Consider the following 12,464-nt stretch of genomic DNA (forward strand, 5'->3'; position numbering starts at 1 on the left):
CCCTGCCAGCGTCTTCATTTCGGGTTTTTAGCCTCTAAATAGTAAGAGAATACATATCTGTGTTAAGCAACCCAGTTTTTGTGGTGGCAGCATTAGAAACCAACATGCCACAACTGGTCTTCAGTGTGCTCCTCACACTCGAGGTGTGATGCTGGAAACTAAAGTTACCTCCTGCCTGCCTCAAGGCCTTCCTGCTTTCCCAATACACGTTATTTGTCTTCAAAGCTCTACTTGGCTGTCCCACGAGTACCTGAAATGCATGTCCAGCACCGAATTCATCTTCCCACTGCCTTAATCTGTTCTTTCCACATTACGCTTCCCTTTCCAGGTGCCCATCCAGTGCCGGGCAGCCAGCTAAGACATCTCCTTTAGCCCCTACGCAAGAAAGACAGCCATGCCCTGACAGGCATGCCTCCTCCCCGGCTCTCACATGGGCTGCTTCTTCATCCCTGTGGCCCCTGCATTGGTGAAGTCACCTCTTATCTCCCTCTTGACTGGTTTTCCTATTTTTTGGCTTACTCTCCTTTGAATCTATCTCCTACTCTGCTTCCAGATGAAGCATTTGAAAATATTCCCCAAAAAGGAATTTGGACATCACTTTACCTGATGAAAAAGCCAGGTCTTGGCACTCCAGTGCTTAAAGGAGCTTTTTATAAGACGATCTGTTATATTTTGTGAAAAAATAATTCCATATTCAAATAAGAGTGGGTGATACTAAGATAAGTTAAAAGGGTTTTTTCATTGCACACATTCTCAAAATCTTGAATATGTTAATAAGCATTGTGAATCTTCAAGAGATAAGAGGATGCAGCCTTTCCCAAATATATTGGGACAAGAAACTCTTTAATGTTCTCCCAAGAAACCTCATTCTGGAATAAATTCCAAATGCTTTAAAATGGCCTAAAAGTCTCTTCACGATAACAACTCTGCGTATTCCTCCTGCGTCACTTCCTGCGGGCCTCTCAGGAGGTCTGTGCTGAAGCTGCTCAGGACTATTTCCTGCTCGAGGACAGGCCTTCTTCTCCCACCCCCAGCTCTGTCTCCCAAGCTTTTCTTTTTTCTGAAATGCTCCCTTTCTGGTGCGTTTGGGAATTTATTCAGATTGTCACCCTTCTGTGCTGACTTCCCCGATATACCCCAGACACACTGACTTGGCAATGCAAGGACTTCCCCTTAATACGCGCCCTCAAAACCCTGTAAATACTTTTGCTGTCATGCTGTCTCTCACTCATCTTCCTAGGTTTGTCTTTCACACCAGTCTATGACCAATTTGAGGGCATTTTTTTTTTCTTTACAGTGTTTTGTTCCTTTGGCACATAGCAGGATCTGTTAAAGGAATAAATGCATGTTTCTAAGTTGAAAGGATCTACCTTAATAGTTCCAAATTCACTAATTATCTGTGTCATATATCAGTGGAAGCCTGTACCATGTGACACAGATTTATTAAAATTCATGGATATAATAGATGATATCAGGGCAATACAAATTCTTGCTGACTACTTATTTATTTTACAGAATACCTTTCTGCTGTAAGTAAAAGTAAGACCATGTGTGTTTCAAGTTTATTTGCAACAAGTATAACTTTATTTTTCCTATTTTTGAAGTCATTTACTATCATCAAATTTTTGGCACCCTCATATGTAACCATTTCTTCACCTGTGAAAGCTCACATGAATTAGAAAGTGTGGAAGCAATTTGTAAACTATGAAGTGCTATGTAAATGTTAATTACCAGATGTTGAATACCCATAACTCCCTGATACCCCAGTGGCTTTCTATGAAACTATTACAATATTCTTGTTCAATAACCTACCTTTGTAGAGGTTTTTCTCATTAAAAATGCAAACTAATGAAACTTCAAGGTAAGATCTTCTTTCATGTCACTGTATTTTAAATTAGCAAGTTGTAGAAATAAAGTATCAAATGGGTGGACTTGAAAATATTTCCCTTCATTTTGATGGACTCACTGTGCATCTATTACATTTGTTGAGGTAAAGTTTTACTTTTCATGTGCTAATGCCTCCGAGGAATGTAGCAAAACATGATAGAACAAAACATGATAGAACAAAGACCGTAGGCATCGAAAGCTTCAGTCCAAGACTTTCATCTGCTTATCCTCCAGACTTAGCAAAATGTATAGCATAGAGAAGACTTTTAAATCTTCATCTATTGGATGAATGAGTCAAAGAGTAAATAAATGCCTGAGAAGAGCATCTAATGAAGAGGGGCTACCAAAAAACAACCACTAGAAAGAAAGCACATGGCGACCCAGAGGCTCAGATCATGAGGCCTCAACCTCCACTGGCTGTGAGTCTGGCAGCTTACTAGATTTTCATGTGCATTTATTTCCTGGAAATCAAAACAGAGATAATAAACACAGAATGACAGAACTGTCTACACTGTGACAGGAACCACTCAGAATCCATGTGTAAGCACTTAGCCTCTTTAGGCCAATGTTCCTTATCTGTAAAATAACAAGCTTTGACTAGATGATGTGGATATCTGCTCTAGTTAAAGGTCTATACTTCTAAAATTAGCTGCAGTGAGAAAACAGATTAAAAATGCTTTGAAAAAAGTTAAAAGTGTTATGCGTGTGTACAACATAGGTGGAAAAGGCTAATGAGGGAAAGATAGTATCTCATTAAAAGATTCTAAAATTAACAATTATTCTTCTGAACTCTTCATGCCTTTTAAGGATCCCCTTTCTTTGGAGCTGCCTGTCACCTGCGTACCATATCAAAAGCATTATTACAGAATACACTGCACTATTGGTCACCAACCTCAAAAACTCATTTTCTATATTTGTAGCTAATAGATATGTAGCAAAGAGCCCCATGTCATTAACGGTAACTTAAGTTATCTTTTGGTTCACAGTCTTCCATGGTTTGTTAATGGCATAGCACATTAATTCTTCTTTCGGGGTGACCTTTACAACACCATTAATGCTCACAGCTTTTATCCAACTACATTATTACTCATTACAGTTTCAGCTTTCAACATCTGCATTTGTTGAAAAGAGAAAAGTAAATTGTAGTAGCCTCAAATCCTTGGAAAATATGAGGGATGTGTATGTGGTAAAGGGAGTTCCCAAGGAATAAAACAAGCAAAGTCTTAGTACTGGAGAAAATCAGATGATAAATGCCATTAAATACATTCTTGCCTTTCTAAAATATTTTGTCCTACTTAATCCCTGGAATGCTGAAGTAAAAAAACCCTCATATGACAAAAATGCAAATATATTAGTTATTCTGTTAGTTAAATATTCTAGTTCTGGTGACATTACAAAAGTGGCTCATATACTCACATTGTGATATTAATGGGCCTTCTTCACATCTGTTATCAAAGTGACTCATTCCTGCCAAATAAAATAGCTTTTCTTTTACACACTTAGGGACATGAAAGAAAATCTTATCTTGTTGTCCATGTAGGATGTTGAGCAGAATAACTGAGAGTTAGACCAGAAAGGAATGGTGTGTGATGATAAAAAGCACATGTGTCCCCCAAACCTTTCTCTAACTTCTCAAAGCTTAAGTTTTCACTGTTTCTCTTCTCACTGCTGCCCCATTGCCCCAGATTGACTTGCTCTCGGCAGATAACCTGGAATTCTATTTTGTAGAGATGGAAGCATTTGAAATACTCTCATTTAGCTTTCTTTCTTTTCATCCCACAGTTTTCTCTGTAACTACCCTTTTTTCCTTAATTTCATTTAGTCTCAGAAAAAAGAAGGGGCATTCTACCTTTCCAATACTAATCTTTTGTTTAATCATCTCCTTGCTCCATCATCACCCATGCACACTTTCATATCTATGGACCCCTCCATCTCTTCTTCCCCTGGATCTTATATACTTACGTATGAATTCCCTATTCTAAAACCTGTCTCCACTCAGTCTTCTCAAAATATAATCACTGCTCAACACAAAGCTTACAAAAACACTGGTCTATATAGCACCTGTATTTTCTTTCCTCATATTCTTCAAATCTTTGTAATTGGAAATCTACTACGCCATTCTTATAAAACTTCTGTCAAGTCTATTTATCCATGGGCTCCAATAAATTCTAAGGCTTTTCTTCTCGGTGTTCTTTAACTTTTCTGAATAATGTTACACAATTAAATAATCTCTCTTCTTCGAAGCTTTCATTGTTCCTAGGGTAGCACTGTTCACTGCCCTATCTTCATTCTTATTTTAAGACCCTCACTTGCTCTTTTATCAATTTTCCCCTAAAAAAGTGTTGTGATTTTAACATAGGTCCAAAGATACTTTAATATTCCTCCCTTCAGATTTGGGGCCTGGTTACCTTTCCCTTGAATGGGGCTGGACTTACTGATGCTCCTATAATGAAAAGAATACAGCAGAACTGACTGCGTGTGACTTTGAGATGCGGTCATACAGGCACTGTGGCTGTCTCTTTGCTCTCCCTCTTGGATTACTCACTCTGGGGGAAGTTGGCTTCTGTGCAGTGAACAGCCCTACGGGAAGGCCTACAAGGCAAAGAACTGAGGTCTTCAGTCAACAGTCATGTGAGCAAGTCATCTTGGAAAAGGACCCTCCACCCCCAGTAAGTTTATATATGACTGCAGCCCTGGCTAACATTTTGACTGCAGCCATGAGACCCTAAGCCAGAATTACCTGCTTAGATGCTTCCAGATTCTCGGCGCTTAGGAACTATGAGCTAACAAATGTTGGCTGCTTAGGTTGCTGAGTTTCAGGTTAATTTGTTACATAGCAATAGATGGCTAATACAGTTGGTAATATCTATGGTTCTTTACCCCATTTCTCTTTCTACCATATGTACTTTTTGGGTGAACATCTTTGCTCCATGGCTTCAACAGCCTCATTAAAGAATAATTCTGTATCAAAAATTCTAACACCCATTTTATATATCAGACTTACATTTACAGTTTCCTCCTAAACATCTCCACCTCAATGGCTCATTGTTTTAAAAATTTAACGCTTACTGGATTTTTATACTTTTGTCTCCCCCCAAACCTGTTTCCCCTATGGTTTTCCTTTTCATATTTAAGGAAGGCATAATCCTTTGTATTTTTAAATTCAAAATCCGAGGCTCTCCTCTGTCTCCAACTTGAACCTCACCAGGTATGTTCTGTTGTGGATAAGGTTTACTAACTCTTCTTTAATCATATCTCTTCAATCTATTCTCTCCTTTGCTTTGTAACTGCTTATTTCTATTTCGTGTCACTTTCTCTCATTGGACACTAAAACAATGGTTTCCCTGATTCCAGTCTCTTTCTGCTGCCAATACTCTCCTTCAAGTTCTGATCAGATTGTTGTCTGGAGACCAAGTCAAAATTCCTCAGGGTACCATTCAATCAGATTCCATCTGCTCCTTTCAGTTTCAGCCCTGATCACTTTCCACTACACACTCATTCTATGGTCTAGCTGAATCAGTGCATTTCTCAAAAATATGCTAGTAACTCTGGGTTTTTTCTTATTGCCTGAAGGGCCGAGGAATGTAACTCTTCCTCAAGGCTTCATTAGAATTAGGCTCTCCCCACCCTAACCCTCCTTGATCCTTCCCAAATAGAACCCAACACTTAAGTTATCTTTTGGTTCACAGTCTTCTGTGGTTTGTTAATGGCATATACACATTAATTTTTGGCTACATGATTGTATCTGTGCTGTGGAATAGAAATTACTACAGCTGATGTGTACTATAAGATAGGTAACTTTTCCCCCAACTAAACCCTGAGCTCCTTGAAGGCTGGTCTCTGCTAACCTCCTCATATGTGTATACAAATAATAATCATTTCAGTCAATGTGGGTTGAAGTATTTAGAGCCTAAGTTATGTGTTACGAAAATACAAAGAATTGGAATTTTTAAAAAGTCAGCTTATGAAAGCATTTTTGAGCATTCGCTTACTCTACTGAAAGGACCGTTATGGGGAAATGAAGTGCCCACTTTTTATAATACTTTGGCGTGTTCACGTAGATTTCAAACAGTACAGAGCTGAATAAACGTCACATCCTGAGGGGTGACTGCTGATCCATGCAACATGTATTTCATCATTTTTTTACTTGTACCCAGCACAAAAAATGGAAATAAACTGCAGTGATGGAAAAGGCAACTCACCTAACAATAAACATTCTCAACTACAGCTCTCCCTGATTAGACATTTAGGCCTCTTTTTTGTAAACCTAAGAACATCAGTAACATCAACAAACATAACCAGTTCAAGTCGACTTTTCAGGGGGACATTACAAATTCCACTTCAGTTATAAATTTTCATTTGCATGTTTAAAACAGACCTATGAGGATCCTCAGATGGGAACTCTCCCACGGAAGGAACTAAAGCCATGCACAGGGTATGCAGGATTTGCCATTAAAAGATGATTTCATTCAATTGCCATAAACAGAAAATCAGCAAGAACAAAAGAAACACAACTTACCTATTGTGCTAACTCTGGCTGAAGGACTAGCTAATGCTGCTGGGACAGAGGCTTTGAGGGGGCCTGCCCCACTGTTTATTCTCAGAGCTGGCATATGGGGAGAGGTGGGTGATGTGGGTGATTTGCCATCAGAGGTCTTGGGTTTGGCTGATAGGTTCAGTGGCTGTGCCACTTCATCCTGCAATGATCATTAGAAGATGAGCTGTGGTAAGGAAAGGCCCATTGAAAATGCCCAGAAAAACATAGGTAAGCAGCCTGTCATTTCCCATCCAATTACTCTACCAATCAGTGATCTTAACATTCAGTCTGAACGTTAGATGTTCCATTAGCTGTCAACAATGTCACTTTCAACTGCATATTAGGAAAAACCTTTTGCATAAGAAAAAGCACACGAGCACTCAACTGTCCAGAGAGCACAGAACTGGTATCACCTGTAAGAAAATATTCTTCAAAAGCTATTCTTTGTACTATTCATTTTTATTGAGAGACAATCCATGATTCATATGAAATTATGATATAGATAAAAAATTGTTTCTTTTTTCAACCTCCAAAGAACAGGGTTGAGTCCCCAATATCTTTGTACCCCGAAGCTTCAGCAGAGTGTCTGAAACGTCCGTGATGGAGGAGCTAAACAGTGTGTACCGCCGATTAGGGTGGCTCTCCAAATTAAACACAAAAAAGAAAACTTTCTAAGTTTCTTAGCAAATAATCTTTTCTCTTAAGTTTTACAGAAACACTTTTGGATTTGATCTCAAAATGAAAATAGACATAATTAATGTTATATTAATATATACTATTTATTTATAAGCAACCCTGTTCTAAAAACTTAACACTATGCCTTTTAAATCCAGATTTTTCCCCCCAGATTTTCCTTACAATGTGCTATATGTTGGTATTAAGATTTTTATGTGGTTGGTTCAGCACATACGGTGATATCCAATTGTTCTATGCTTCAATAGGTCAAGTTTACATAGTCTGCATTCTACTTTACACTTTTCTATATTAGCCCGTACATAATTTCATACATAAAAATCATGGATACAGTTATTACAATTTCTATCATTTCATTCATAAGAATCAGATAATATCAACATGTTATCCCTTTTCTTTCATGGCAAACTGAGAAGTTATTCCTTTTCTGTGCTCTAGAATTGGCACACTGTGTCATTTGCTTGCACTTGTTTGCACTCCATCCAGTTTCATAGAATAAAAATTTAGTTTCCACTTAGCTACTGTTTCATTGAGTTAAGAACATAAAATATTTACCTGTAGAAGCAGGACAACTTATGGAAAGTGGAATGATTTAGAATCAAATGGTGTGATATGATGACATGGACACATATATTAATTAATGTGTACAAATTTTTATATTTACCACAAACCATTGAAATAATCACTTCACAAAAATGGTAAAATATGACATCTATTTCAAATTTGTATCTTTTAAGTATTTTATGGTTATTAATTCCTTGATTAGCTAGCTGCACTTAGGAAACCCATGAACAGACCAGGCAGAAGCCCTCTTTAATCCTTTATTTTCCAATTCTGTTTTCTGTTTCAGAGAAAAGAACAGTTCTTTGAAAATATATGAGAACTCAAATGGTAACCAGGGCTCACGTTAGACGCATAATAAATTAATGACCATTTTGCTAAATTTATATGGATTCATAGAATCTTGGAAGGAAGTGAAATAAGATAAATTTATGACTGGCTCAATATATAATTGTGAAATGTTTACCTTAGCATTTTAAAAACTGCAGAGCAAAAGTATTCCTGGATCTTTCACTTTGGACATTTAGTTGAGCTGGTCAGCCATAATCCTTACACAAGATGCTATGGTTGGCAGAAACCCAGGGGTACCGTGTCCCTTTTCTCCTATATCCTAGTGATAGACAAGTGCTTGTCAAAATGTGGTCCTTAGACTGGTACCATCAGGGCCACCTGGGAATAGAAACTTTGGAGGTGGGTTCCAGTAACCTATGTTTTATCAAGTATTCCCAGCTGATTCTGACGCACACTAACATTGGAGAGCCACTGCCATATACAATGTAAAGGGGGATTCTTTTTAAATATTTATTTACTAGGCTTCAAAACCCTTTGAAAAATTTCAATATGAGGAGATAACATTAAAAAACCATGTGTCTCAGTCTTCACAATTTTATCAGAACATAAGCTAGTAATGATAAATAAAATCATGCCTATGTATAATTAACTAAATGCTATCGAGATTCATTAGGTAAATAAGGGTTAGAATCGAGATTTTCTTGTTAATCCAGCCTAAATATCCTGTTGAGACAGGAGCTATCCTGACTGTTTACTAGGAAGCTGTAAATATTCTAGGACTTTCTTCCCCCACAAATGTACCTTCTGTTTGAAACTACTGGTTTTTGGCATGACAGCCTAGAAACTTCCTTGGACAGCATCACAACTCTTGTAAAAGTTTTGAGGGGATATGTGGAGAAATTACACACTGTCTCCCTTGACTGGGCAGAAAAAGAGAGGAAGGAATATATTCCGAGAGCTGCCACAGAGGAGAGTTATGAGCTCAGAGGCACTGGAGGGTGAGTGTGTGGACAGGCAGCAGTGGTGCTGACGATGACGATGCAGGTGGGGTGGTGATGGGTTGAAATGTCATCAGAGGAGCTTCAAGCACTGAGAACCATGACATGCACGTACTGAAAAGTGACTACCCAAAGCATTTATTAGAGCAAGCGACCCACTGGAACTTTTAATATATTCTCCTTCATTCATGGCAGCACAAGAGGCCTGAAAGCCAAAAGGTGCAAAGCCCCAAGGACATAATAGAGGCTGACAGTTCCCAAGTCGATAGAAATGTCACTCAAAATTGCCCTTTCATTCTCTTTCACTGTGTGACCAGGCTAATGGTATATTAATAAGAACCCACATGCTTGATCCTTATACTGGTAACTATACAAATAATTTTAACCCATTATATGATATTATTTCACCATTTGGTTCTTTTAATAATTTATTACTGGGCTACTCTACCAAATGCCTATTATGAAGGAAGACTACAAAAATTACAGTAGTTTTCTATTTTCTACTAATTATTTTTCACTTGACTAAATGAAAATTTAAAAACCTTAACTATAAATAGAAGTGGACTACTTATGAATGACATGCACTCTCACAATTATGAATATGCACCATCAATGCCAACAGTGAGGTTTTTATTTTTCACTGTTTTTATTTGCAATATTTTGCTTAGGAATTTGAAAGCTTAGCATGATTAACCCCTAATCTTACAAAGAAAATGTACATTTAAAAATTAAATTGTAAATAAATAATTTACATATAAAATAATTAAGTAATTAAGTAATTGTAAAGGTCAAGAAAGCATAGGAAAAACACCATTTCTATCAAGTACACTGTGAAGCAGGGAGGAAAGCAATTTCATTTTAATTACTTGTACAACTGTTGAATGATGTTGCCAACTGAAACTTCTGAATTTTTCAATTTTCATATTTCAATATGATTATATTTCAAATATAATTATTTCAAAGTGATAGATAAGAAGAATCTTATGTATCAGTTGAGTAGCTCCAAATTTGTGTATGATAAATATAAGGCAAGCATTTCAGCCTAAGGAAATGTGTAAGCTCAGGTAAGCAAGTGTTACTAATAGAAGGTTCTTATTTATATTTATAGAATTCATTATAAATATTTCAAATCATTTATTTAATCTCCCATACTAGGAAGTAATTAATAACGTCAGAGAGGAAACTAAGGCTCAGAAAATTTTACACAATCCAGGTTTCTTGACTCAATATACAAGACTCTTTTCATTTACATGACAAATTCAATCTTAGAGATAAAAGACATTGATGGAATGTAATTTCTGAAATTCAGACCAACCCATATAAATCTACTTACATCATAAATCATGTAAAGGTCAATACACAGGCAATAAGATGAAGTAATATACACATTTGCTATTTATATATTAGTTTAAAAGTTAAGGCACAAATTGTTGATTTGTGCCTTAGTGATTCTTTTGTGCTTCTGTTTTCTATAGTACATAGCATTAAAACTTTCCCTTGGTCATACTAAATAGTTGTTAAATTAGACTATTCTTTGAGAAAAATACCAAGGGCTCATGCACAAAATGCCAGAAAATGTAATAATTCACACAAATGCGTGCAAGAATATTTTATACATCTAAATACAAGTTTTAGGAACCTATTTGTGATTATAACTTCTAGTAAAGTACTGTCTAATCTATAGTTGTCTGGGATAGAATGCAAAACAAGTACAATCCAAACAACCATACAATGCAGGCAAGTTCCATTTACTGGTAGCTACTAAGACTTTTCTAAAGGCAAACATTTCACTTAACATCAGCTTGTAGTCACAGCAGCAGAAATATTGTTGAGGTCCTAATGAATTTGTATCCCAGCCAATGAAGAGCCACCACACAGATAAACAAAAATTTGAATAAAGAAAAGCATTTGATACAAATATATAGCCTTAGATGCTGGAGAAATACCAAAATTCATCATGAATGAGGAAAGTATTCCACATAAACGTAACAATGTAAAAAAATAATGTAAAATGAAAATATATTTCACTTAGATTGTTTTCCAGTAAGTTTCTCCTGGAAAAACCATGTTACTCTAACATAATTGTATGATAGTCATAATTCTGTAATGTGCAAAGAGCAAATTATTTATAAAACTCAAATATAATTTGTCAAAGAGAAATCATACTCCAGAATCCTGGAAGGTCATTTCTCTCTTTGCACTCCTTAACCTTCCTTCATTACCTCACTAAGGAATTTTAATAGACAACTAGGAAACGGATACCAGTGCCCTATATTAGTCTACTTCTTTCTTACTGTTTGTATCCTTGTCCTTCACAACATGGAAATGTATGTACAAGCTGGTTCTTGGACCACAAGACGCACCCCGAAAAGATGTGCAAATGATTACACCCTCCAGAATACAAATTTCACCTTTACTTCATCTTTATTCATTTGCATTATCTAACTGATGATCTAGTTCATGCCGTATCACAGCTGCCTCAAAGCTCCACTTCCTTAAATATTTACCTAAAGTAGTCATTGAAAATCAAACGTTTATTTGGTAGCTAATAAATTTAGCATTCTAAGGTCAATGGATAAGAATATATAAACTTATGCAATCATTCATTCATTCTTTATTGAATGGAATTTCAACTCTTTATTCATGCCAGTTACATGCTAGGCATTACAAATACTCAAATCACCTGACGTCTAGGCACGTGGCTTTGAGGCTTTGGTTTTGTGTGGTCAGGAATAAAGGAGTGAAGAAATGGGTGTACATTATGTAAGCCCTAGGTAAGGATGCATGTAAAATTGTGTTTTATTTAAACTGAATTCTTTGAGGGGAGTCTGTCTATGTACTTATTATAGTTCACTTATAAATATGCCTTGATTCTTTAATAGCCATTGAATAAAAAAAAAGATGCCAGGCCACCTCGTCTGCACAATTTGAAAATTGTGATTGTCCCTGTATTTATCGTGAATACTCATGTGAAGTAGACAGCAAAAATAACATATGGGGAAGGGTAAAGATGTTTGCGAAACATGTTGCAAAATTAACCAGGCTGTTGTTATCCTCTCTGATGAAATAATGGTATTAGGTTACGTAGGGCAGATACATGACAGGCTGAACTGCACCAGGTGCCCCGCTGCTGCCCCTCTCTTCCCTAGCTTGCGTTCACTTGCATTTGCTCTCTTTCTTCTTCTATCCCTATTGTTCACTCTGGGGGCCCTCTTTCCCCTTTTTCCACCCAAATGAAACATTTCTTTCTACAGTTCAGTTGAGGTTTACTGGAGAGAAAAACAAAACATAACTGAAGTATCATGAGACTCTCCAGAAAGATTGTAGTGTCCCTGATCTTTGCTTCATGAAGAATTTAGATGAGAAGAGGTTTGCATTTATGTGCAAGAGTGGAAGTAATATAAGATAAAACTAACAATCTGGTAATTATTCTCTTAGGCCCTGGAGATGGACAATCCTACTCATGCGGCCACCCCAACTCCATACTTAACTAGTAG

The 12,464-nt window shown here is 36.8% G+C and overlaps 1 protein-coding gene across 18 annotated transcripts in view; it reads right to left on the reverse strand.

Moving 5' to 3' along the window:
• Positions 1-12,464, reverse strand: part of SOX5 (SRY-box transcription factor 5) — a 931,123-nt gene that overhangs the window by 35,065 nt on the left and 883,594 nt on the right. For all 18 annotated transcript variants that reach the window (XM_057491903.1, XM_057491902.1, XM_057491900.1 and 15 more), the window contains one exon: positions 6,407-6,584. In XM_057491903.1, coding sequence (XP_057347886.1) covers positions 6,407-6,584 — 178 coding nt within the window. The remainder of the gene's footprint in view (positions 1-6,406; positions 6,585-12,464) is intronic.

This window comes from Manis pentadactyla, chromosome 14, assembly GCF_030020395.1.
Source record: "Manis pentadactyla isolate mManPen7 chromosome 14, mManPen7.hap1, whole genome shotgun sequence".
NCBI lineage: Eukaryota > Metazoa > Chordata > Mammalia > Pholidota > Manidae > Manis > Manis pentadactyla.